At 44.3% G+C, this 26,848-nt stretch overlaps 2 protein-coding genes across 2 annotated transcripts; one reads left to right on the plus strand and one right to left on the minus strand.

Moving 5' to 3' along the window:
* The first annotated feature begins 137 nt into the window (after nucleotides 1-137).
* On the plus strand, nucleotides 138-8,475 carry LOC124027850 (coagulation factor X-like). The gene is given in 18 exon segments (XM_046340101.1): nucleotides 138-186; nucleotides 399-550; nucleotides 1,015-1,175; nucleotides 1,413-1,437; nucleotides 1,697-1,810; nucleotides 1,989-2,120; nucleotides 2,342-2,619; nucleotides 2,898-3,015; nucleotides 3,286-3,473; nucleotides 3,640-4,033; nucleotides 6,014-6,177; nucleotides 6,357-6,381; nucleotides 6,474-6,587; nucleotides 6,690-6,821; nucleotides 6,909-6,994; nucleotides 7,357-7,477; nucleotides 7,590-7,789; nucleotides 7,792-8,475. Coding segments are annotated over 17 exon segments (2,736 nt in total). The 5' UTR covers nucleotides 138-186; nucleotides 399-489; the 3' UTR covers nucleotides 8,215-8,475.
* LOC124027851 (PCI domain-containing protein 2) lies at nucleotides 8,410-19,271 on the minus strand. The gene is made up of 13 exons (XM_046340102.1): nucleotides 19,169-19,271; nucleotides 18,619-18,673; nucleotides 18,367-18,456; nucleotides 18,098-18,237; nucleotides 17,876-17,917; nucleotides 17,716-17,770; nucleotides 16,472-16,575; nucleotides 10,151-10,226; nucleotides 9,714-9,956; nucleotides 9,509-9,582; nucleotides 9,273-9,398; nucleotides 8,729-8,852; nucleotides 8,410-8,620 (listed from the first exon to the last, which is right to left on the minus strand). The coding sequence occupies exons 2-13, from the start codon at nucleotides 18,652-18,654 to the stop codon at nucleotides 8,531-8,533; spliced, it is 1,200 nt and encodes a 399-aa protein (XP_046196058.1). The 5' UTR covers nucleotides 18,655-18,673; nucleotides 19,169-19,271; the 3' UTR covers nucleotides 8,410-8,530.
* Nucleotides 19,272-26,848: the final 7,577 nt, after the last annotated feature.

Below are 26,848 nucleotides of genomic sequence, written 5' to 3' on the forward strand. Positions count from 1 at the left end.
GATCCTTTAGTGTCAATATTAGCTCAGTGATTTGGACCTCACATGATCACTGAGGATTTTGTGCCCCTTCCTGAGAGCTGTTCTGATTGGCTCAAATAAGGGCTGTCTGTCATGCTGAAGAGTGCAGAGTTAAATGGTGGTCTGGACAAGGCCTTGCCTCTCTGAATGGTGAAGACTGGATTTGAAGTGAGTCCTCCCCCTCTCTCTCTCTCTCTCTCTCTCTCTCTCCACTCTTTCTCTCTCAAACATCCCTAATCCCTCTTTTTTTACCCTCTTGTCCTCCCCCTTTCTTTCTCTCTTCCCCTTTTATTTTCTACCCCCCCACACACACACACAAACACACACACTCCTTCCTCTCCCTCTCGCTTCAGCATGTTCTCTCTCTTCCTGTCTCTCAGGTCATTGCCCTCCCTCTCCGCCTGCTCTCTCCAGAGTTGTGCTCCACAGAGCAGCCAGGAGTAGAGAGGTGCCTCACCCAGAGATCAGGCCATGTTTCGGCTGTCCCAAACCTGTTTCCTTCTCCTGCTGCTGCACGTCGTGGCCTCCGAGGGTACGTTCAAACACCCCACCGTCTCAAACGGTTGACAAATAGTTATGTAGAGAGAAAGTGAGGGAGACTCTGGGGTTTAGTCAATGTCAGTGATTGCGGTCAGTGTGTGAGTACGGGTGAGGGCGGGTGACTGGGATGTGTGTGTTGATATATTTTATGGTGTGTCTGTATCTCTGATTACTTTGATGATTGTGATGACTGTGTGCTAGACAAGCATGCTGTGATGATGACAACAGCCTAATTGATGGAAAAGATGGAAAAGATGATGATGGTGATGACGATGACAGTCATTAATATGGTGATGATTATGGTAATGATAGTGATGATGATGACGATGATGGTGATGATGATAGTGATGAAGATGGTGATGAAGATGGTGATGATGATGAAGATGACAATGGTGATGATGGTGATGACGATGGTGCCCTGCTGCCACTGATACCGATTTTTCCCTGTGTCCCCAGTCTTCGTGAACAGTGACGATGCTAACCAGGTTCTGAACCGGCGGCGGCGGGCCAACAGCCCATTTGAGGAGTGGCGGCAGGGAGACATGGAGAGAGAGTGTATCGAGGAACGCTGTGACAGAGAGGAGGCTAGGGAGATCTTTGAGGACGACAAACTGACTGTAAATTGCCATTCTCCATCTTTGTTTCTATCTATCTCTCTTTAAACCGGAAACACATGTCTGTTTGCGTTCCAGTCACATAAATCTCATTCCTGTTTAGTCACTCCTCACTTTGCACTCATTCACACCATCTTTACACGCTCATGATTTCAACCAGAAATTCCTTTGTCTTTGGAATCTTGACCTTTCTGGTTTGAATTTGTAATGTTTGTGTCTCTTTTTACCTCTTTCCCTCAGACTGAATTCTGGAACACATATTACGGTAAGGCCCAGGAGTCTGTTGAGGCTAAGGGTTGGCGCAAGAGGCTAGGGATTGGATCACATGGAGTTGTCTGATTAGAGCTGGGTTGGAGTCAGGTTGGGGTCAGATTGGGGTCAACCTAATCAGATCAGGAAGTAAAGGACTCACGACCACACACCAGAACAATGGGCTATTTTCAATTCATGAATTGATTGTTTGCAGTGTGTTTGGTGTTGCTGTACTGGTAGGTCCATGGCAAGAAATAAACTGTGTTTCACAGATGGAGATGCCTGTGTTTCTAAGCCATGTGTCCACAATGGCGTCTGCAAGGACGGGATTGGGATGTACACCTGCTTCTGTCTCGCTGGATTCCAGGGGTACAACTGTGAGATTGGTATGTCTTCTTCTCCCTTTGCTCTTGAAATTTGACAAGCAATCTCATTCCCGACTCCCACATAGACGCTAGAAATATCTTGACTCCAAGTTACTCCATAGTCAGAAACAACACCTTGCTCTAATCGTGACTGTGATCTGTGTCTAATCTGGATCCTTGATGTGATGCTGTTCTGCAGCCATTCCTGAGCTGTGTGAGAATAAGAATGGCGACTGCGATCACTTCTGCCAAGTGAAGAAGGACAGTGTGCAATGCTCCTGTGCTGATGGCTACTATCTGGACACAGACGACAAGTCCTGCCTTTCCAACGGTGAGAGGAGAGGAGAAAGAGAGAGAGAGAGAGAGAGAGAGAGAGAGAGAGAGAGAGAGAGAGAGAGAGAGAGAGAGAGAGAGAGAGAGAGAGAGAGAGAGAGAGAGAGAGAGAGAGAGAGAGACATTATCTATGATCCATTCTCCAACATGGACTGGTAGTAGGTTGGAGGTTGGGCTTAGTTAGTACCTAATAACATTGTTGCCCTTTTGTCATTGAAGAGGCCTTTAAGTGTGGCTTTGTGGTATCCAAGAACACCCGTAGCATCTTCATCTACCAGCCTAACACCACTGCCACCAACACCACTGAAAAGAACAACATGATGGAGGACCCTATCAGGGAAACGGCCTGGAACGTAACCCAACAGAGAGAAATCCAATTTGCATTTGAGGATGACGTTATCGAAATGGTGAAGGAGAAGCCAGTCTTTGCCGAGGCGAGAGGCAACACCCGTATTGTCAATGGGGAGGAGTGTCCTCCTGGAGAATGTCCCTGGCAGGTAGAGTAGAGTAGAGAAACCTCTAGTGGGGTTCCCTCTAAATAGCGTTCAGGGTTGTTTGTTTCTGCAACTCTGTCTTTCTCTTTATTTCGCTCTCTCTCATATATATATATATACATATATATATATATATGTCTTTCTCTCTCTCTCATATATATATCTCTTTCTCTCTTTCTCGCTTTCATTCTTTCTCTCTTTGTTTCTCTCTTCTTCTCTGTCTATCTTTCTCTCTCTCCCTCTCATTCTTTCTCTCTCTCCTTCTCTCCCTCTCTCCACAGGCTTTCCTGGTAAACCACGAGGACAGGGGCTTCTGTGGAGGAACCATCCTGAATAAGTACTTCATCTTAACGGCAGCACATTGCATGAACCAGACACGCTCCTTTTACGTTGTCCTTGGTAGGTACCGTTAGCCAATCTCCTTTAACAGTGGGCTCTACATCTGGGAATTATTTTTAAGTTAATCATATCCTATATAATATAATTGTGCCATAATCACAAAACTTCATTATCAGAAAAGTATATTGCTGTGTACAGCATAGTTGCTAACTGGGTGAAATAACAACAGTCAATAACCATACCACCCATACATAGCCTAAGTTGTAGCAGCCTATCAAACAAATGTAATTGATTGAAATCAAACCTCCCCATTGGTCCATCTGCCTTCAGGAGAGTTTGACACGGAGGTGAAGGATGGGCGGGAGGCCATCCACCAGGTGGAACAGGTGTTCATCCACAGGTCCTACATCTCCACCACCTATCACAACGACATCTCCCTCGTCATGCTGAAGGACCCTATCAAGTTCACCCAGTTCATCCTCCCTGCCTGCCTGCCCGAACGAGACTTTGCAGAGAAGGTCTGTAGCATGATGTACTACACATAATTCTCTGTGTGACACATCTGGTTTTATCCAGTGATGCATAAAAACATACAGTTTATAATGAATCTGTCTATGGTTTATATCTTAGTAAAGATGTTCCTGAACCTAACATAATGGTGTCCTGTCTACTTATCAATACAAGGTGTTGATGAAACAGCATGACGGGCTGGTGAGTGGGTTCGGCCGTGTGGGGGAGGCCAAGCAGCCGTCCACCATCCTGCTGCGTCTGACCGTGCCCTACGTACCCCGGGCCACCTGCCTTCAGTCCAGCCAGCACAAGATCTCCAACCGCATGTTCTGCGCCGGCTACGATAAGGAGAAGAAGGACGCATGCCAGGGAGACAGCGGAGGACCCCACGTCACCCGTTACAGAGACACTTGGTTCGTGACGGGCGTGGTGAGCTGGGGCGAAGGGTGCGCCCGTGAGGGCAAGTACGGCATCTACACGCAGGTGTCCAAGTACATCGACTGGATCCGGGCGGTCACGGGGAAGTTTCTCCCCAAGGAGGGAGGGAAGAGGAAGACGAGGGGGGCAGGTAGAATGCACTCAATGATGTGGGTTTGAGGGAGACAAAGGAGAGAGGAGAACCAATCATTAAAGAGGCTTGGGGAATTATGGGCAATAAACATTGTTGTGTGGTTTATCATTGTTTTTCACTAAATGTATCCATGACCAAATAACTTAAGGTAAAAGGAAAAAAAACATGTTTTGTTTGAATGTCCAGTCGTCACATACCAACATTAAACTACATTACACAATATGAAGTTGAGTCAGGAGTGCCATTAGACAGAAATGTTCCGACTGTTCCTGTTTTTTTAAAGTACAAACTGAATCGATCGTATCAGAAAAACAGCAGGGTTCAAAGGTCACCATTGACTTGAATCATTGCTGGTGTAAGTACCGAGCACACAAGGATAGGTGGATTTGCTGTTTGCTCTACTGTGTGTACAGTCTAGAGTCCATCTGTGGGACATTGTGTTTGTGAAGACCTCATGAGATACAATGAGTTTTACTGGACGTTTCATCTCAATTCATCTTCATAACATTAGCATATTAGAAGCATATTTGGTAGATATTATATTACATACAATTGCTAATGAGGCACCATCTTTAAACTATCTAGAGCTGGCACCAGCTACATTTATTACGTCAGGTGACAGGGAGATCCACGTAAATTACGCTCTCCTGGAGAAATTCACACCACATAACTTTGTTGGCGTATACAGCAATGACTAAAAACGGACATTTGGGCTGGCAAGCGGGTGGGGGTTTACTTGGCAATGTTAACCCGCCAGCATGGTTGTGTGTGTAAGACAGAAAGATAGAGAGAGAGCGCAAGAGAGAGAGAGATAGACAGGGCTACAGACAGGACCTTGGCACAGGCAGAGAGGCTTGTGGGTACGGTGTGGATGTGGATTGCAATGGGCTCGTGGAGGCAATGGTGGTTTCTGTCTCTCTCGCTTCTGAGCAGTGTCCTCCTGGTCTGCAGCTATGGGAGAGGTAAGCCACTGCACTGTGAAAGCTACAGGACCAAGTAGACATTTTGTTAATCATACCTTCAGGCTGACAATGACTTTGCTAGCATAGTTTTCCAGTCTACATATGACCAGCATAGTGTTGTGTATGCAGTAGTGGAGGCTGCTGAGGAGAGAACGGTTCATAATAATGTCTGGAATGGAGTTTAATAGATGGAATGGAGTAAATGGAACGGTATGAAAACCATGTTTTGTCCCCTTAGCAGCCTCCGCAGGTATACATTAAACAAACTGTTCTGTATGTAATTAAATGGCATGAAACTCAATGATGGGACCACTTAATGTGAAAACTCTTCATGTTTAGCTTTCCACCATTTAACATATTATCCTCAACCTGGAAGGAGAAAAATGAATACTGAGTCACTTCTGGTTTGTCTCACTTTTCAGTTGTTGTTGTTCCCTATGTCTTCTCCCTCCTCCTTCCCCTCCTCTTCGTCCACCTCCTCCTCCTTTCACTCCTCTCCTCCCGTTCATCCACCTCCCCCTCCTCCTTCCCTTCCTCTCCTCCTCTTCGTCCACCTCCTCCTCCTTCCCTTCCTCTCCTCCTCTTCGTCCACCTCCTCCTCCTTCCCCTCCTCTTCATCAACCTGCCCCTCCTCCTTCCCCTCCCGTTCATCCACCTCCCCCTCCTCCTTCCCTTCCTCTCCATCCACCTGCCCCTCCTCCCCCTCTTTATGCGCTTCCCCTCCTACCCCTTCTCTTTTCCCTCCTCATCCACCTCCCCTTCTCCTTCCCTTCCTCTCCTCCTCTTCATCCACCTCCTCCTTCCCCTCCTCTCCTCCCGTTCATCCACCTCCCCCTTCTCCTTCCTCTCCTCCTCTTCGTCCACCTCCTCCTCCTTCCCCTCCTCTTCATCAACCTGCCCCTCCTCCCCCTCTTCATCCGCTTCCCCTCCTATCCCTTCTCCTTTCCCTCCTCATCTACCTCCTCTTCATCTACCTCCTCTCCTGCTCTTCCTCCACCTCCTCCCTGACCCTCAGTGTTCAGGCCCCATGTGCACGCCAGCACGGTCTTCCTACGGTCGAAGAGAGCGAATGCGTTCTTCTTGGAGGAGATGCTTCAGGGGAACCTGGAGAGAGAGTGTTATGAGGAGACCTGCAACTACGAGGAGGCCAGGGAGTACTTTGAAGACACACCCAAAACTGTGAGCAGTTTAGGCCTACAGGGTGCATCTCGATAGTCTAAAATGCATTCCTTTCCTTGACTCCTTTCCTTCAACTGCACTGATCTGACAACATAGGCAATCCCATTATCCATAACTAATGCAGTAGTTTTCTGATTTAAACCCTGTGTCCATTGTCTCTCTCTCTCATACCTCAATAGGACACTTTCTGGAATGTCTACGTAGGTATGTCTCATTCTTTTGAATCGCGGCAGAGGGGTGTTGGGTTTTCTCCCGACTCCAGATATTGAATCCCCTCCCTTCTTCTTCCTCCTCAGATGGGGACCAGTGCAAACCCAATCCCTGTCTCCATGGCGGCAGCTGCAAGGACAGCATTGGAGGTTTCACCTGTAGCTGCACAGAGCTGTACCACGGGAAGAACTGTGAAATAGGTCCAAAGAACACCTACATTAGAACTCTTTATGAGTGTGTGTGAATGTGTGTGTTCATAGTTTTGCGAGTAGGCTAAGAGATATGTTTGTGTGTCGTGACAGATGGCTCTCAGTGCCCCACCAAGGGGCCCTTCTCCTGTGACCACTTCTGCAGTCCCAACTTTGGAGCATACCAGTGCTCCTGCACCACGGGGTACAAGATTCACAGTGATAAGAGGAGCTGCATACCTGCAGGTTAACATCTACCTATTCTTTTGAATTAGACATCTGTAACACTCCCTCTCTCACACACTGTAAATAGAGACGTCTCTGTTTCCTTAGTTAAGCACCCCTGTGGAAGACTCCAGCCAACAAACCAAATCAACACAGCCTATCACGTCTGTCCACACAACCGCTGTCCATGGCAAGTAAGTTCCTCCCCTACCAGCACAACGTAGAGCAAGGTGAGGGGGAGTCTGTTTCTCCTGGCCTATAGACTACTTTCAAGGTGAGGGGGAGTCTGTTTCTCCTGGCCTATAGACTACTTTCAAGGTGAGGGGGAGTCTGTTTCTCCTGGCCTATAGACTACTTTCAAGGTGAGGGGAGTCTGTTTCTCCTGGCCTATAGACTACTTTCAAGGTGAGGGGAGTCTGTTTCTCCTGGCCTATAGACTACTTTCAAGGTGAGGGGGAGTCTGTTTCTCCTGGCCTATAGACTACTTTCAAGGTGAGGAACAATAAGTTGTGATATACTGAACTTCCCCTTTAACCCGTGGCTTTGCGATTGGCAGGTGGTGTTTGTGGATGAGGCTGGTGCAGAGCTGTGTAGCGGGGTGATCCTGGGGCCTCAGGCGGTCCTGACCTCAGCTAGCTGCCTGTACATGGGAAAGAAAGTCCACAGCATGCAGACAGGCGAGTCCCACAGCGATAAAAACACTGACGTTTGATCTGTTAGTGTATAAACCTCCAGCTCAGGTAGATTCAAATCTTTATGAAATCTAACAGTTTCCCTTCATCCTCTAAGGTGCCTCAAATAATAGTGTGAGGATCCCTCTATCGACCCAACTGTACGTTCACAACCGCCACGAGAGAGGCAGTCTGGAGGACGACCTGGCCTTGGTGAGACTGAATGAGCCCCTTCCCTTCGGCACCTCTGTCTCCCACCTGTGCCTGCCCACTAAGGATTTCAGTGAGAACGTGTTGATGAGTCCAGGTAGGGAGGGGTGGCCACGGGTCCGGATAAGTTCCGGGGACAATCCCACGGCCCCCCTGTTCTCTCCTACCTGCATGCGGAGGGCTGTCGGAACCAGGTGAACGTCTCCCAGCCCCTCACCAACAAGATGTTCTGTATGGGGAGCCAGAAGGGCTTCTGTGGGACTGAGTTGACTAGGTTTAATGAGACAGACCTCAAACCAGGACTAATGAGGAACTGCAGCCTTTTGTCCGGGACCCCCGTTGTGACTGTGGAGAGGGGTACAGCGTTCCTAACAGGCTTGCACCTTTCGCCACCCACGTCGCATGGCTGTGGACAAACCCTGTTGTTCACCAAGTTGTCTCGCTACTTGCAATGGATCCAGCAGCGCCTGGAGATGACAGAGATGAGGATGACACCACAAATGACCCATGACCCACCTGGACCTTATGTGTAACCCCAACTAAGGGTTAGCCTGATCCCTACCTACACTGGACTTACAGCCAACAAGGTTGCGTTCAAGATTGAAGTTGTTTTTTCCAAGGTTAACAATGTAAATGAAAGCGAGTGGTTATATTTTAACATGTACTATAATTATATAAATCATTCATCTTCCACACTTCCTTAATAAACAAAAATGTGGTACAAGGAGTAAAACAACAAAACTTTTATTCAAAATGTAAAAATATGACAAAATAAAATGCAACCTAAATAATAAGGAAATATATTTCTGGGAACAGTTCCTGGGTGAAGGGGATTCTGGGATACGTAGATTAGGATGATGATGACAGCAGGGGGAATGGATTGGCCTTGCTGACGACCAGTTTCTGGTGCTGGTGAGAGATGTAGCCCTTGATGTGACCCTAGAAGAGAGGAAGAGACTTCATCTGCTGCTTCATGTTTTACTCCTGTCTGAAATATCAGGTGGAAGCACATGGTCAGAGGAAAAGGTGTGTGTGGTGGGATCTCACCTCACAGATTAGGTTGGCCAGGATACACTGCACCTCGTCAATGTCCACCTCTTCCACCTGCATCATTTTCAGAGCTACCAGGAAGGCATCTAGGGGCAACTGGTGAGTCTTCAGCAGCTGGTACCTAACCCACATACCACAAACATGTTAACAGAAAGTAAATATCGGTCATAGGTTCACACACACACTATGCCAATTCACACTATAGGCCTGACCTGAATCGTACTGTGCTGCCTCAGATAATTTATTTTCACATTGTCCTTTCAGTGCGGTTCCAGCAACTATGATGGATGTGTAACCAGACCAGCCCATTCCAGCTGGACTTGGCTCAGTAGTGTGAAAAGTGTAACCAGGCCAGCACAGTCCAGCTGGACTTGGCTCAGTAGTGTTAAAAGTCTAACCAGGCCAGCACAGTCCAGCTGGACTTGGCTCAGTAGTGTGAAAAGTGTAACCAGGCCAGCACAGTCCAGCTGGACTTGGCTCAGTAGTGTTAAAAGTCTAACCAGGCCAGCACAGTACCATTGGACTTGATGAGTAGACTCACACTTTCTTGAAGAGGTTCCGGTAGGTGATGATCTTGAGCTTCTCGAGGATGAGGAAGATGCCACAGCGGATGAAGAAGGTCTCGTGCTTGGCCAAGGCCTCGTTCAACAGCAGCAGGTTGCCCTCACTGTTACAGAGACAGAGAGACAGAAATCAGAAAAAGAGGGGGAAGGAGGGAGTAGGGGGAGAGAGAGGAGAAAGAGAGATGGCAAGGAGTGGGCGGGTGGTGACACTCACCTCACAGCTTTCGTGACGTCGGCAAACTGCATGAGGTCGTACTTCCTGAGCAGCTGGTGATTAGGCATGTGACCCTGAATCAACATGAGCAACACCAGTCTTCGTCTCTGATTGACAGTCAAGCTTTTTAAAATTTGATTTGAATTCTGACGTGTGTGGCTAGATGAGTGTATGTTTGAGCTCTCAGTAAGGCACTCTGTCTCACCAGCAACATCTTGACAGGCAGTAGGTAGATGAGGATCATGCGTTTGTTCCTCTGGCTGGAGCGGTGGCAGTGCTGGAAGGAGAAGGACAGGTACTCCTCGGCTGGTTTGTAGTCGCTGTCGAACATGGCCTTGCGGCCTACGTAGTATTTGTAGGTGACTCTCTGGGCCATACTGTAATCATCCTTCAGGTTGGAGCTGTCGATGGCCCGGATCAGTGGCTTACACAGGTGTAGCTTGTTGATCTGGACACACACACACACAACACACACACACACACACACACACACACACACACACACACACACACACACACACACACACACACACACACACACACACACACACACACACACACACACACACACACACACACACACACACAAAGTAGGGCCTATTCATGTAAACAAAACTTCACCCAATCACACTACTGCCTTACCTTGAAGTAGATCTTGAAGAGCTGATTGATGAGAAACAACATTCCCCACTTCTTGGAGTCGTCAATCCCAGCCCGGCTGTATACGAGAAGTCAAGACATAATGAGCAAGGGGATATGGTTGCTACTGTAAAGGTTGTAAGATGTATAGTTTCATATGCTGCAAGATATATAGTTTAATATGCTGTTAGATATATAGTTTAATATGCTGTAAGATATATAGTTTAATATGCTGTCTACTGTTAGATGTATAGTTTAATATGCTGTACGATATATAGTTTAATATGCTGTCTGCTGTTAGATATATAGTTTAATATGCTGTTAGATATATAGTTTAATATGCTGTAAGATATATAGTTTAATATGCTGTAAGATATATAGTTTAATATGCTGTAAGATATATAGTTTAATATGCTGTAAGATATATTGTTTAATATGCTGTTAGATATATAGTTTAATATGCTGTTAGATATATAGTTGAATATGCTGTAAGATATATAGTTTAATATGCTGTCTACTGTTAGATGTATAGTTTAATATGCTGTACGATATATAGTTTAATATGCTGTCTGCTGTTAGATATATAGATTAATATGCTGTCTACTGTAAGATATATAGTTTAATATGCTGTCTACTGTAAGATATATAGTTTAATATGCTGTTAGATATATAGTTTAATATGATGTAAGATATATCGTTTAATATGCTGTCAATAGTGTTCAATGCTGTAAGAAATATACAGTCGTGGCCAAAGGTTTTGCGAATGACACAAATATTAATTTTCACAAAGTTTGCTGCTTCAGTGTCTTTAGATATTTTTGTCAGATGTTACTGTGGAATATTGAAGTATAATTACAAGCATTTCATAAGTGTCAAAGGCTTTTATTGACAATTACATGACGTTGATGCAAAGAGTCAATATTTGCAGTGTTGACCCTTCTTTTTCAAGACCTCTGCAATCTGCCCTGGCATGCTGTCAATTAACTTCTGGGCCACATCCTGACTGATGGCAGACCATTCTTGCATAATCAATGCTTGAAGTTTGTCAGAATTTGTGGGGTTTTGTTTGACTATCCGCCTCTTGCGGATTGACCACAAGTTCTCAATGGGATTAAGGTCTGGGGAATTTCTTGGCAATGGACCCAAAATATCAATGTTTTGTTATCCGAGCCACTTAGTTATCACTTTTGCCTCATAGCAAGGTGCTCCATCATGCTGGAAAAGGCATTGTTCGTCATCAAACTGTTCCTGGATGGTTGGGAGAAGTTGCTCTCGGAGGATGTGTTGGTACCATTCTTTATTCATGGCTGTGTTCATAGGCAAAATTGTGAGTGAGCCCACTCCCTTGGCTGAGAAGCAACGCCACACATGAATGGTCTCAGGATGCTTTACTGTTGGCATGACACAGGACTGATGGTAGTGCTCACCTTGTCTTTTCCGGACAAGCTTTTCTCCGGATGCCCCAAACAATCGGAAGGGGGATTCATCAGAGAAAATGACTTTACCCCAGTCCTCAGCAGTCCAATCCCTGTACCTTTTGCAGAATATCAGTCTGTCCCTGATGTTTTTCCTGGAGAGAAATAGCTTCTTTGCTGCCCTTCTTGACACCAGTCCATCCTCCAAAAGTCTTCGCCTCACTGTGCGTGCAGATGCACTCACACCTGCCTGCTGCCATTCCTGAGCAAGCTCTGTACTGGTGGTGCCCCGATCCCGCAGCTGAATCAACTTTAGGAGACGGCCCTGGCGCTTGCTGGTCTTTCTTGGGCGCCCTGAAGCCTTCTTCACAACAATTGAAACGCTCTCCTTGAAGTTCTTGATGATCCGATAAATGGTTGATTTAGGTGCAATCTTACTGGCAGCAATATCCTTGCCTGTGAAGCCCTTTTTGTGCAAAGCAATGATGACGGCACGTCTTTCCTTGCAGGTAACCATGATTGACAGAGGAAGAACAATGATTCCAAGCACCTCCCTTCCAGTCTGTTATTTGAACTCAATCGGCATGACAGAGTGATTTCCAGCCTTGTCCTCGTCAACACTCACACCTGTGTTAACGAGAGAATCACTGACATGATGTCAGCTGGTCCTTTTGTGGCAGGGCTGAAATGCAGTGGAAATGTTTTTTTGGGGATTCAGATAATTTGCTTGGCAAAGAGGCACTTTTAAATTACTTGCAATTCATCTGATCAATCTCATAACATTCTGGAGTATATGCAAATTGCCATCATACAAACTGAGACAGCAGACTTTGAAAATGTATATTCGTGTCATTCTCAAAACTTTGTCACGACTGTAGTTTAATATGCTGCCAAAAGTGTTCATTGCTGTAAGATATATACACTGCTCAAAAAAATAAAGGGAACACTTAAACAACACAATGTAACTCCAAGTCAATCACACTTCTGTGAAATCAAACTGTCCACTTAGGAAGCAACACTGATTGACAATAAATGTCACATGCTGTTGTGCAAATAGAATAGACAACAGGTGGAAATTATAGGCATTGAGCAAGACACCCCCAATAAAGGAGTGGTTCTGCAGGTGGTGTCCAGACCACTTCTCAGTTCTTATGCTTCCTGGCTGATGTTTTGGTCACTTTTGAATGCTGGCGGTGCTTTCACTCTAGTGGTAGCATGAGACGGAGTCTACAACCCACACAAGTGGCTCAGGTAGAGCAGCTCATCCAGGATGGCACATCAATGCGAGCTGTGGCAAGAAGGTTTGCTGTGTCTGTCAGCGTAGTGTCCAGAGCATGGAGGCGCTACCAGGAGACAGGCCAGTACATCAGGAGACGTGGAGGAGGCCGTAGGAGGGCAACAACCCAGCAGCAGGACAGCTACCTCCGCCTTTGTGCAAGGAGGAGCAGGAGGAGCACTGCCAGAGCCCTGCAAAATGACCTCCAGCAGGCCGTGCATGTGTCTGCTCTAACGGTCAGAAACAGACTCCATGAGGGTGGTATGAGGGCCCGACATCCACAGGTGGGGGTTGGCGCCCTGTGCTCTTCACAGATGAAAGCAGGTTCACACTGAGCACGTGACAGAGTCTGGAGACGCAGTAGAGAACGTTCTGCTGCCTGCAACATCCTCCAGCATGACCGGTTTGGCGGTGGGTCAGTTATGGTGTGGGGTGGCATTGCTTTGGGGTGGCCGCACAGCCCTCCCTGTGCTCTTCACAGATGAAAGCAGGTTCACACTGAGCACGTGACAGTCTGGAGACGCAGTAGAGAACGTTCTGCTGCCTGCAACATCCTCCAGCATGACCGGTTTGGCGGTGGGTCAGTTATGGTGTGGGGTGGCATTTCTTTGGGGTGGCCGCACAGCCCTCCATGTGCTCGCCAGAGGTAGCCTGACTGCCATTAGGTACCGAGATGAGATCCTCAGACCCCTTGTGAGACCATATGCTGGTGCAGTTGGCCCTGGGTTCCTCCTAATGCAAGACAATGCTAGACCTCATGTGGCTGGAGTGTGTCAGCAGTTCCTGCAAGAGGAAGGTATTGATGCTATGGAATGGCCCGCCCGTTCCCCAGACCTGAATCCAATTGAGCACTTCTGGGACATCATGTCTCGCTCCATCCACCAACACCACGTTGCACCACAGACTGTCCAGGAGTTGGCGTATGCTTTAGTCCAGGTCTGGGAGGAGATCCCTCAGGAGACCATCCACCACCTCATCAGGAGCATGCCCAGGCGTTGTAGGGAAGTCATACAGGCACGTGGAGGCCACACACACTACTGAGCCTCATTGACTTGTTTTAAGGACATTACATCAAAGTTGGGTCAGCCTGTAGTGTGGTTTTCCACTTTAATTTTGTGTGTGACTCTAAATCCAGACCTCCATGGGTTGATAAATTTGATTTCCATTGATAATTGTTGTGTGATTTTGTTGTCAACACATTCAACTATGTAAAGAAAAAAGTATTTAATAAGAATATTTCATTCCTTCAGATCTAGGATGTGTTATTTTAGTGTTCCCTTTATTTTTTTGAGCAGTGTAGTTTAATATGCTGTCAATAGTGTTCAATGCTGTAAGATACATAGTTTAATATGCTGTAAGATATATAGTTTAATATGCTGTAAGATATATAGTTTAATATGCTGTCAATAGTGTTCAAAGCTGCACCTTGAGGGATACCTTCTAGAGCAAACTTCTTCATGAACTCCAATCTGGCTCATTCCACGGATACTTACCTTATCCACATTAAGCAGGAACGTGAGAAGGGGAAATATATGGTCATGTCAGACTTGCCGAAAGATTTTATCTTTATTTTATAAAAATGTTTAAAAAATACCCCTTTTTTGTGGTATCCAACTGTTAGTTACAGTCTTGTCTCATCGCTGCAACTCCCGTACGGACTCGGGAGAGGCAAAGGTCGAGAGCCATGCGTCTTTCTAAACACAACCCAAACAAGCCGCACTGCTTCTTGACACAATGCCCACTTAACCCGGAAGCATCGTACACCTGGGGACCGTGTCAGCGTGCACTGCGCCCGGCCCGCCACAGGAGTCGCTAATGCGCGATGGGACAAGGACACCCCTGCTGGCCAAACCATCCCCTAACCCGGACGATGCTGGGCCAAATGGGTCACCCGGTCGCGGCCAGCTGCGACAGAGCATGGAATCGAACCCAGAAACTCTAGTGGCACGGCTAGCACTGCGATGCAGTGCCTTAGACCACTGCGACACTCTGAAGGGCCCTCAGAAAGCTTTTGACTACGATATTCTCCTGATGAAACTGAAATGCATGGGTCTAAATGATGTAGCAATGAATTGGTTTAGGTTTTATCTGACCAACGGAACACATGTAATGTTGGCGATGTTCTGTCAGAAACCAAAGAAATATCCTGTGGAGTACCGCAGGGATCCATTTTAGGGCCCCTCTTATTTCTTATATACGTTAATGATATGCCAGATAAAGCAGGAGTTTGCACTTTACTGTATACTGATGATTCAGCCATACTGGTATCAGGGAAGGATACAGTTTACATATAGACCCTGTGTAAGGAATTGCATTTAGTTAGAGATTGGTTGACTGACAACAAATCGTCACTACATTTGGGAAAAACTGAATCAATTTGTTTGGAACAAAATGTAGATTTCTTAGGGCTGACAAGATAAAGGTAAACTGTGCAGGCAGTTTGAATCTAAAACAAGTATCTTATCTTAGTGTGTCCCTAGATCAATCCCTTTCTGGAGACCTGATTGCTGCTAAAATACTTTGGCAAACAAATTTACATTTTTATATCGTGTCGCAACCTTGATTCAGTGTCATTTTCATTATGCCTGCTCTGCTTGGTATAGTGGGCTATCAAAAAAGCTGAAAGAGAGAATGCAGGTCATGCTAAATAATGTTATCAGGTATATGCTGAATGTCCACCCTAGGACCCCCCTTGTGGTACAGGAGTTCCGGGCGGTGGGCTTGTTGCCTTTGGAGTCCAGAGTGGACCAACTTAAACGTAATCATATGTTTGACATCTTAAATAATCACGCCCCAGCTTATAAGAAAAAACACATTGATATGGTCTATACCCAACACAGTTACAATACCAGAGCTAGTGTTATGTCTTGTAAAATCCCATGAGTAAACAGTACTGCTAGGAGCATGTTTTTCTATACAGGCATTTTGTCTACGGAATAGCCTCCCCTTGGAGACTAAGCAAAGAAAAAGTAAAAATAGCTTTAAAAAGCAGACAAAGGTTTCATTTGAACAATGTTGTCTAAGGAAGAGAAACCACCCCACTGCCCCTTGTGCCCCCTACTGCTGGGCTGGTGTATTATTTGAAGGATCAGTGTGATGTGCAATTAATAGATTGTATTAATAATATGGTTGATTTTTAAGGTTAAGGAAAAGTTCAATGAATAGTGCCACTTTTGAGGATGTCATTATAAATTAATGTATTTATGGTTGTTTGTCATTTTGTGTTTCCTTTTAATCATAATATGCGTTATTGTTTTTACCATTGAGGACCACTTTGGAAACAAGCGTTTTAATTAATACTTTCAAGTGATATCCTCTGGGTCCACATCGTACATTTTGTTGTATTTGTCTGTTACCCAAAATAAATTCAATTCAAGATATAGTTCAATATGCTGTCAATAGTGTCCAATGCTGCAAGATATATAGTTTAATATGCTGTAAGATATAGTTTAATATGCTGTAAGATATAGTTTAATATGCTGTAAGATATAGTTTAATATGCTGTAAGATATAGTTTAATATGCTGTCTGCTGTTAGATATTCAGTTTAATATGCTGTAAGATATATAGTTTAATATGCTATAAGATATAGTTTAATATGCTGTCAATAGTGTCCATGTCCTGTAAGACTCACTTGTCGCTGGCACACACTCTGAAACAGCCCATCAGTTGCTCAGCAGCTTTCTCCAGCATGTCTCCCAGTTTGCCTTTTCCCTTCCTCAGGAGCTGCTGCTCTGCCTGGAAAATCATTCTACAATCATCAAACCCCTCCTATAGGACAACACTACTACAATCATCAAACATCTCCTATAGGACAATAATACTACAGTCATCAAACCCCTCCTATAGGACAATACTACTACAATCATCAAACCCCTCCTATAGGACAATACTACTACAATCATCAAACCTCTCCTATAGGACAATAATACAATCACAATCATCAAACCCTCCTAAACCTCATCAAACCCCCTATAGGACAATAATACCACAATCATCAAACCCATCCTATAGGAACCATCAAACCCCCTATAGGACAATACTACTACAATCATCAAACCTCTCCTCAATACTACTATCAGGACAATACTACTACAATCATCAAACCCTCCTATAGGACAATACTACAATACAATCATCAAACCTCCTATAGGACAATACTACTACAATCATCAAACCCTCCTAGGACAATACTACTACAATCATCAAACCCTCCTATAGGACAATACTACTACAATCATCAAACCCTCCTATAGGACAATAATAGCACAATCATCAAACCCTCCTATAGGACAAACCTCAAACCCCTCCTATAGGACAATACTACTACAATCATCAAACCCTCCTATAGGACAATAATACTCATCAAACCCCTCCTATAGGACAATAATACCACATCAAACCTCTCCTTTAGGACAATACTACTACAATCATCAAACCCCTCCTATAGGACAATACTACTACAATCATCAAACCCCTCCTATAGGACAATCAATCATCAAACCTCTCAATACTACTACAATCATCTTTAGGACAATACTACAAACCCCTCCTATAGGACAATCATCAAACCCTCCTAACAATACTACTACAATCATCAAACCCCTCCTTAGGACAATAATAGCACAATCATCAAACCCTCTATAGGACAATAATAGCACAATCATCAAACCCCTCCCTATAGGACAATACTACTACAATCATCAAACCCTCCTTTACCACAATCATCAAACCCTCCTTTAGGACAATACTACTACAATCATCAAACCTCTCCTTTAGGACAATACTACCACAATCATCAAACCTCTCCTTTAGGACATGACTTTTCCATCACTGGATCAGAAGCATTTTAGAGCACAATAGTTTATGTTCACTTACATTGTTGGCAAATATGCGCAGGTCCAGTGTAACAGCGAACATCACTGGCAAGGCCCTAAACAGCACATAGAGCAGTCATCCTACAGGTGTGTATATGTAGAATAGAAAAACACTTAAGGACAAATTGATCAAAAATGTAATTTTACATGCTTATCCTTACCAGTTCTCCTCTTTGTGAGATTGGAATGCCCTCAAGAATGACGTAGAAAGTCAAGGACGAACCGCAGAGAAACCATGACAGAACAGTTTGGAAATGGACCAGTCGATAGCACAATATGTGCTTTCCCATATATCTTGTGTGTATGTGTATATTTGTCAGGCAGGGATGGGGAGTGATGAGAATATGTATCCAAAGTCATCTCCAGAAATGCCAAAAGGATATTGGACCACCAACGTCTGACATTTGTACGCCTCAACAAAGTCGTGGTTGGACACTGCATAGGTGCACCTCAAGTGTGCTGCAACCATCTCATCGTACGGGACTTCCAGCACCTGTTGGCACTTCTCCTCCGGACTGGCGAGCTGCAGGCATACATACAGTCATGTTTCTAGAGCAAAACACAGAGGGTGTTATCTGAAGAGATACAAGTGTAACAACAGGTCAGCAGGACTTGAAGGCATGGAAGGTTCAGGCAGCCTGAATAGCCTCACCTGGAGACGTGGGTTAGCCACATGTGGGTGTTTGAATGACAGCAGTTCTGCACAAAAACTCCCCTCATGATTATCAATGGCCTCATACACCTGGGAACAGGTAAGCAACATGGTGTGAACTGAGCATGCGTGACTAGTGGTGAACATTGTGAACACAAAGAATAGCTAAATGAAAGTTTGTGCTAAGGAAGAAGACTGCTAGCTATATGGGTTCACTTGATAACCGGTAAGATAAAATAGAAAAATGGCTACCTGTTGGAGATACTGGTTGATTGTTATGTGCGCCATTGCAGCCAGGGATGTGAACCTACGAAAAAGTTTAAATAATAACAGGTATTTAAGCAAATCCGCTAAGCGGCAAAGCTCTGAATCTGACAACATAACTACTGTGCTATGGCTATTGGCAATTTATCTAGCTAGTTAACGTTACTAGTAGATTAGCTAAGAATTAAATTCAGTATCACGAGTGTGATGATTAAATTGGGATCAATATAATGTAACTTTTTTGTATCGTTTTAACTAACGTTAGCTAGGTAGCATGCATTCATTAACTGTCAAGGACCGCTAGATTGTAGCTGATAATGATACATCAACGTGTAACTAACGTTAGCTAGCTAGTTTACAAAGCCAGTGGTCCCCAATTCTTTTCGGTTATTGTACCACCAACAAAATGTTATGTTGCTCTGCCCAGAGTACTGTACCCCCTCATGCGCATTTTACCAGTAAAAACCTATGGTCTCATGAGTCTTCTCAAGTATCCCCTGTAGATAAGCCAAGTAAGCCAGGGCTCCCTAGTACCTACCCCTGGTTGGTTGGGAACCACTGTACTAACCTAATGGCATAATTCCAATGTATCCGTCTATATAGCTACCTGTTGTGGTTAAATTTGTTTAAAATGTATTCGCGTCGTTGAACTATAGCTACACGAATCACTTCCGGGTCAAGGTATTCCTTCAGCCTTCAAAATAAAAGTCCCCCCAGGTACTACAATAGTCTAGCTATAACTTTGTCGCCTCCCTGTGCTTATTAGAAGCTATGCACAATGAAATCTCTGCTCTCGCAATCTCTCGCTCTCATACACACACACACACACACACACACACACACACACACACACACACACACACACACACACACACACACACACACACACACACACACACACACACACACACACACACACACACACACACACACACACACACACACACAGCGCCTCCGTGATCTATGATGTGTCTGGCCCTGTTGGAGGGAGTGTTTCACGCTACACTGTGTGATTAATGGACGAGTGAGAATGGGCTCTTAAAATAGAACCTGCAGAGTGCCGCTATCCTTGTGTGTCTGTGTGTGTGTGTGTGTTCCTGTGTCTCCTGCAAACCTGTTCACAATGTTATGATATCACAGTGATTCTACCTTCCTTAGCTCAGCACGTGGCCCAGTCCCGCCCCCTCCACTCCCTCTAACCCCATCCACTGTCTCTAACCCCCTCCACTGTCTCTAACCCCTCCACTGTCTAACCCCATCCACTCCCTCTAACCCCCTCCACTGTCTCTAACCCCCTCCAATCCCTCTAACCCCTCCACCATCTCTAACCCCCTCCACTCTCTCCATTCTCTATCATTCTGCAGCTCCTCTTCTCAGGTTGCTGAGGTATCACAGCAACATATTGGATCCCAGCCGGGGTATGGATTGCCGGCATGCCCTCTAAAGTGACTTTGGTATAGGCCATGAAGCCCTGTGTGTGTGTGTGTGTGTGTGTGTGTGTGTGTGTGTGTGTGTGTGTGTGTGTGTGTGTGTGTGTGTGTGTGTGTGTGTGTGTGTGTGTGTGTGTGTGTGTGTGTGTGTGTGTGTGTGTGTGTGTGTGTGTGTGTGTGTGTGTGTGTGTGTGTGTGTGTCGGAGGGAGAGAGGCTTCCCAATGGGAGCCTTGCAACATCCAGAGATGCCGACATAGAACAGCTAGAACAAGGACACTGTAGGTGACACTGCAGTAACTTCAGTTCTCTGAAAGACCTGTCAAAATCATACATTTTAAATCTCTTTGCCCTCATAAAACAACAGTGCTGTCATTACATCCAAGAACATCTGCTTACTGTAGATTTCGCAGCTGTCCCCTCTGTTGCCTAGCAACCTGCTGCCCCTGTTTTGATGATGTCAAACTCAGGAGTCACATCAGTAATAGCCAGGCGTCTATTTGAGGTCGCTGCTGGGCACAATTGTGACAAGGTTTCAGAAGATTTTCAATTTCGGCACACCAAAAGCTCTTCATCCCTCCTTCATCCCACTCAGTGTCTTTGTACAGACGCAACGGAAATGCCACCAATGTACGTACACTGACTGCAAATGACTCTCCTTACTAGGACTCTTTCAAATTGCTGTCTCATTCCGTGTTCAGGGGAGCTGTATGAGAAAGCTCTCTTTTTGTCCCCACAATACCTCAGAGAGCATCTTTTTTTCCGGGTACCTCTGATGGGAAAGACAGGGTAAAGTATCACATTGAACGCTGCTACCCAGAGCCAAAAAAGAGTACTGTACTCTGTACTGTAAAACCTGTTTGGCATAGCAACATATAAGGAGCCTATAAACTCTTAATATAGCTTTGTGTTTACAGGGAGCCATACAGTCTGTATACTGTAAATAAAACCCCTATTTGATCTTCCTCTACATTTTGCTGTGCTGGCATGAGTGTCATTGTGCTAGAGCTCGCCTGATGGGCGTTTCATGTCGTGGCTGACACTAGTTGACTCTCGTGTGAAATCCTAATCCACTCAGTTTGAATAACCTTCCAAAATTACCTTCTCTTTTTTAAAGGGCAATTCCGCCCCTTTTCAACCTCATAATCATCATCATCTCCAGCACCATACCAGTGTCTACATACTGAATGTGAAAATGTCATGTTTCTATGATCTGTGGTTAAAAAGATCCTAAAAACAATGCTTCTCTGTGACATCACAGGGTTGGATTAAAATGAAGGAAAAACTGTGATTTTCAAAACCTGTGATTTTCAAGTTTCTAGCCAGAGGGAAAGTATTTTCTTGCTCCCCTCACAACCGCACATTTAATTGTGTTTTAAAATCACTGTTTAAAATGTTTTTACTTTTGATGATGTCATCGGGTGAACTTTTGAACTTTATATATTTTTACAAAACGAAAAGAAATGGTCGGTTTTCAAAATGCATACACTGGTATTGTGCTGGAGATAATAAATATGAGGTTGAAAAGTGGTGGAGTTACCCTTTAAGTGGAGCTTAATAGAGTCTGAGTGCTCTTCATAAGGACATTTTGCCTGCTAAAAAAAAAACTTCTGTGCCTTAGTTATACTATCTGTGCCCTTCTTTAGTGTTGAAGCTTTGTCCTTGGCCTCAGCATAGAAAGTAGAAATCTTTACGAGTGCCCCATCACTATTGTGTGACAGCATATCAGTCGGTGATGTGAATAGAGCAAACCACAGTACTGCAAATCCCCAAGCCCTGTTACTGTTGAGCTGTTGAGCTGCCCCCTGCTGGCAGGGCCAATCCCCGGCCGTATGCCAAGGTTGTGCTAGCTAGCCCCTCTGCTGATGGGGCCAGCCACTGGTCATGGACCGGGGTTGAGCTGGCCCACCATTGTGTAGGAAGCCTAGGGGGTGAGTTGATGGGGAGGCCAGACCCTGGTCGTGGACTGAGGCTGGCAGGTGGCCTCCCGGCAGGGTGTTCGTAAGGGGCTGAATGCAGGTGAGCAATTGGCATGGTCACGGCTCTATGTCCATATTTGTTATTTGCTAATAGGCCGCATTCCAATTTGGGTGTCTGGGCCCATACATGGAGTTCCTCCTCCGGGCAACTTCCAATATGAAAGTCTTTACCCATATATGGAGTTCCTGCTCTAAGGCTGAATTGCAATACCCGAGACAATGCCCATATATGGAAGTTCCTGCTGTGGATTAGCTGTGTTGTCTGAAGCTTAAAGCTCTCCTCACGAAACTGCGTTATAAACTAGACTCATGAGGTCGGCTGTCAGATTCGTTTGTGTGATGATGAGACATACAGTAACTGCACACATGCATAATTTACAATAGACCCTGTCCAGCCGATGAGGGCAGAGGAACCTTATGTTGACCTCAGTCTGACCTTCCTGTCACATAACTTGTAATTACTAATGAGTTAAATCGATAGAAAAGTAGATTAAATACTTATTTTTGTGAATTGACATGAATCAAGGTTTTCTGCTGGTGTCCCTCTGACAGATGCACTATAATACTGCATACTACTCACATTAGTGTTGACCTTAGTTAATTGCCCTGTAACGTCAGCTTTAGCTGACTCATTTAGTTTTGCTATTCTACTTTCCCTACCTCTTTTAATTAGGTAAATTTGAATAAAACAATCCCAGGAAGCTGATAAGCAAAAAATAGTTAGATAAATGTCTTAGAATATATGACAACAGGTATTAAATACATTTGCTCTCACAGGTGACAATGCTGCTTTGCATTGCATATTCTGTGGATATTGGGTTAACAAAGCCACCTGAAAAAGTGGCAGCCAGTAAGAAATATCATAGATTTACAAATTAGAATACTAGAATGGAGATGAACCTTCTTATGATGGTCCAAAGGTCAGCCATGTTGGTTGATCATGGTTTGCCAGCCAATTTTAGAAGAATGATTCCATACATTTTTCAAATGAATTCAGTGATAATGCCCGAGAAGCCGGTGTTTGGAGGATATATTGGCATGGGTGTAGATAGGCCCGAGACGGAGTCAATATATTCTCCAAACACCGTCTTCGAGGGTATTATCACTTTTATACAACTGGTTACCAACATATTCAAATAGTGATTGACATATTTGCATTAAAAACTTTATTTTAATGCATTTATTCATACTATTTCATCCTTCCACAAGATATAGTCCCGACACAAATCTAGGGTTGCTACCCAAGCCGGCTGGTTGCTTGTTCTATTGGTTCGGTTGCTTGAGACGCGCCCCAGTCGTTCAGTCTTTTTCTTCTGGATCTATGGACGCAATCCTGTTGTCGTGTCTTTGGCTATGCCGGATTAAGTGATATGACATGCTATTCTATAAAATAATTTCTCTGTAATTAATACTACCTGATTGAGCTAATCATGTAAATGTAATTAACTAGAGAGTCGGGCACCACAAAATAATATTTATCTTCCGAATAAACTCCTAAAGACCTAGTAATATTTTACATCAATAGCAGTCAATATTGATCGTCATCTTAATTCAGTCTCATCTGAAAGTTGTAAATTCTTGGTTATCTGCATGAACCCTGGCTAACAAGTTGAATCAGCAATACAAAATTGGGTATCATTATTTATTTACTAAATACCTAACGAATCACACAGAATTACACATACACATATTTAAATCATAACTTGATTACAAATTACATCATAAAGGAAAATGTCCCTAGCGGGCGGAACAGATATGACAGCTGGTTACACAAAAGAAAAGGGCTGGGTTTGAGTGAAAGACTGAGGAACAAAGGGCGAAGCTGTGCTATCATAAATATAGTATCTTATGCATTCTAAATTACAGCCCATTTGGAAAAGGAAAATGCAATAAATATTTTCTCTGAGCTGCGTTTCGGTAGGTTGGTGGTAGATGGAAGGCCGTGTTGCCCAACTGAGTCCTTTGTCCTTTGAAGAATGTCTCTGCTGGTAAATTGAATACGTTGTAGTAACGTCATTGTGTGGTAGACGGGATACTCTGTCAGTTCCTTCCTAACCCTAGTTTGCAGCAGCTGTTGCTAACTCAACGGCTAGGAGGTATCAGTTCTGTAGTGAATAAGAGTTAAAAGTTCATACCATTCGCAACCAAAGCTCACGCTGATGTTGGCTTCGTTCTGTAGTTATTATCTGAACTATTCTGACATCGGACCGTCGTCCCCACATCCTCGAAACAGGAGGTTATATTGTCGTCAAGGCTTTATATAGGAAGGGAGAGGAGGGCGTGTTTGAAAAGTTTTATAGCCCATGTCCCTTCACAGGGGCGGGCCACTGATTGAGCAGAGCCATACCTTATGAAATCCAAATCTCACACTTTAGAAGCTATAATCACATTTCATCCCATCACGAATAATTTCATATTCAAACATTTAAATTGAACAACAATTCCATGTGAATCCGATAACTCTGATGTGTAGACTTTCCACTGTAGAGTTTATGTCATCTTATCATTGGTGAGAATGTCTCAGATGACAACTGAACTGACATCAAATTAATTAAGTACCACTGCATATGATCAATTGGTTGGATTTCCAGAATATAGTTCATTTCCCCCCACCTTCTGTTGTTCCTAGAATCTCTATGTTAACCAAGGGTTTTGCAAATGTAACATCAGTAGGGTAGAGAGAGAAAAAAGGGGGGAAGAGGTATTTATGACTGTCATAAACCTACCCCCCAGGCCAACGTCATGACACTGTCGTTCATTCTAAATGTTCCATTGCCATACTGGCTGGAAACGTTCTTATCCCTTGCTTGCTAGCTAGTCAACTACGGCCAACTGTTGTTCAGAGGAGCTAGCCAACAACACAGCTAACACAATCACTTCAAGCTGTAAAGACTGCTAACTAGCTGCACGTTTTACCTTTTTTCAATTGACAGTTCTTTGTATATATCCATAAAAATGATGCCAGCTGATTCATGATTTCGACTGGCAGAGAAACGCTGCCTGTCTGCTTCGTCCCGACTCCCGACACGATCATTACTATGGGACAGCTGGAGATCTAATTTGAATATTGAAACAATGTTGCAAATGTCAAAGAGACAGACAGGAAGATGTATACAAATCTCCACAGTTGAAAACTAAATGTTGGTCTACAGTAGGTATTCCCTAACTGGGGCACCACCAGGGGTACGCACAATGCCATCGGGGGTACACCAAATAAAAATGTGATAAACAAATTCCAACCAGGCTATACCTTTAGGTGAGGTTCTTTTCTCGCCCGAGTAGCCTTGCTTCACTGCCAAAAATCTAATTAAACCATCTAGTGTTCAGCAAAATAGCAACACAATGTCAAATACAGGTAGCCTAGTCAAATAATTAACATCCGATCACATTAACCGTTACTCTCTCACGGGAATTCCACTAACGGTCCGTATGTAGCCAAACGTAGCTGCTGCTCATGTTGGTATCTGTACTGATGGCGCAGAAGCCATGACAGGGAGACATAGTGGAGTGCTAACGCACGTGCAAGCAGTTGCTTCCGACGCCACTTGGGTACACTGCAGCATCCACCTAGAGACTCTTGCTGCCAAGGGAATGACTGACAGCTTGAAAAACATTTTGGACTCTACAGTGAAAATGGTTAACTTTGTTAAAGCAAAGCACCTGAACCCTGGTGTATTTTCTGCACTATACAATGATATGGGCAGCGATCATGTAACTCTTTTACAACATACAGACGTGTGCTGGTTATCAAAGGGCAAAGTATTGTTTTTATTTTGATTTTGACAAGCTTAAAGTTTTCTTTACTGACCATAATTTTCACTTGTCTGACTGCTTGCATGATGATGGGTTTCTCACACAACTGGCCTATCTGGGTGATGTTCTTTCTCGCCTGAATGATCTGAATCTAGGATTACAGGGACTCTCTGCCACTATATTCAATGTGCGAGACAAAATTGAGGCTATGATTGGAAGTTGGACCTCTTCTCTGTCTGCATTAACAAGGACAAGACACAGGTATTTCTATCATTGTATGATTTTTTTGTGAGCAAATGAACTCAAGCTTACGGACAATGTCAAATGTGATATAGCGAAACAGATGACACAAACAACTGGATTGGTTATTCCTTTCATGCGCTGCCTCCAGTCCACTTAACAATATCTGAACAAGAGAGCCTCATCGAAATTGCAACAAGCTGTTCTGTGAAAATGGAATTGAATCAGAAGCCACCGCCAGATTTCTGGATTGGGCTGCGCTCAGAGTATCCTGCCTTGGCAAATCACACTGTTAAGACTCTGATGCCCTTTGCAACCACGTACCTATGTGAGAGTGGATTCTCGTCCCACACTAGCATAAAAACTACATACAGGCACAGATTGTGTGTGGAAAATAATTTAAGACTATCTCCAATACAACCCAACATTGCAGAGTTATGTGCATCCTTTCAAGCACATCATTCTCATGAACCTGTGGTGAATTATTCACAATGAATAAAAGGTTTAGTAAGTTAATAGGATCTCTGAGAGTTATCAGCAATAACAAAAACTAAGTACACTCTTAGAAAAAGGCTTCCAAAAGGGTTCTTCGGGTTGTCCCCATAGAAGAACCATTTTGGGTTCCATATAGAACCCTCTGTGAAAAGTGTTTTTACATGGAACCCAAAAGGGTTCTACCTTTTGTTACTGAGCTCCAGAGCCTGAGCATTCTGCAGCTGAGGTCTACTGTTTCAGCCTGTGATGTGTACTTTCTGCATATAGTGGCACATTCTATAGGGCCGCAGAGTATAAGTCTAGTCAGCAGTAAGGACCAATGC

This window comes from Oncorhynchus gorbuscha, unplaced genomic scaffold, assembly GCF_021184085.1.
Source record: "Oncorhynchus gorbuscha isolate QuinsamMale2020 ecotype Even-year unplaced genomic scaffold, OgorEven_v1.0 Un_scaffold_3531, whole genome shotgun sequence".
NCBI classification, from domain to species: Eukaryota; Metazoa; Chordata; class Actinopteri; order Salmoniformes; family Salmonidae; genus Oncorhynchus; species Oncorhynchus gorbuscha.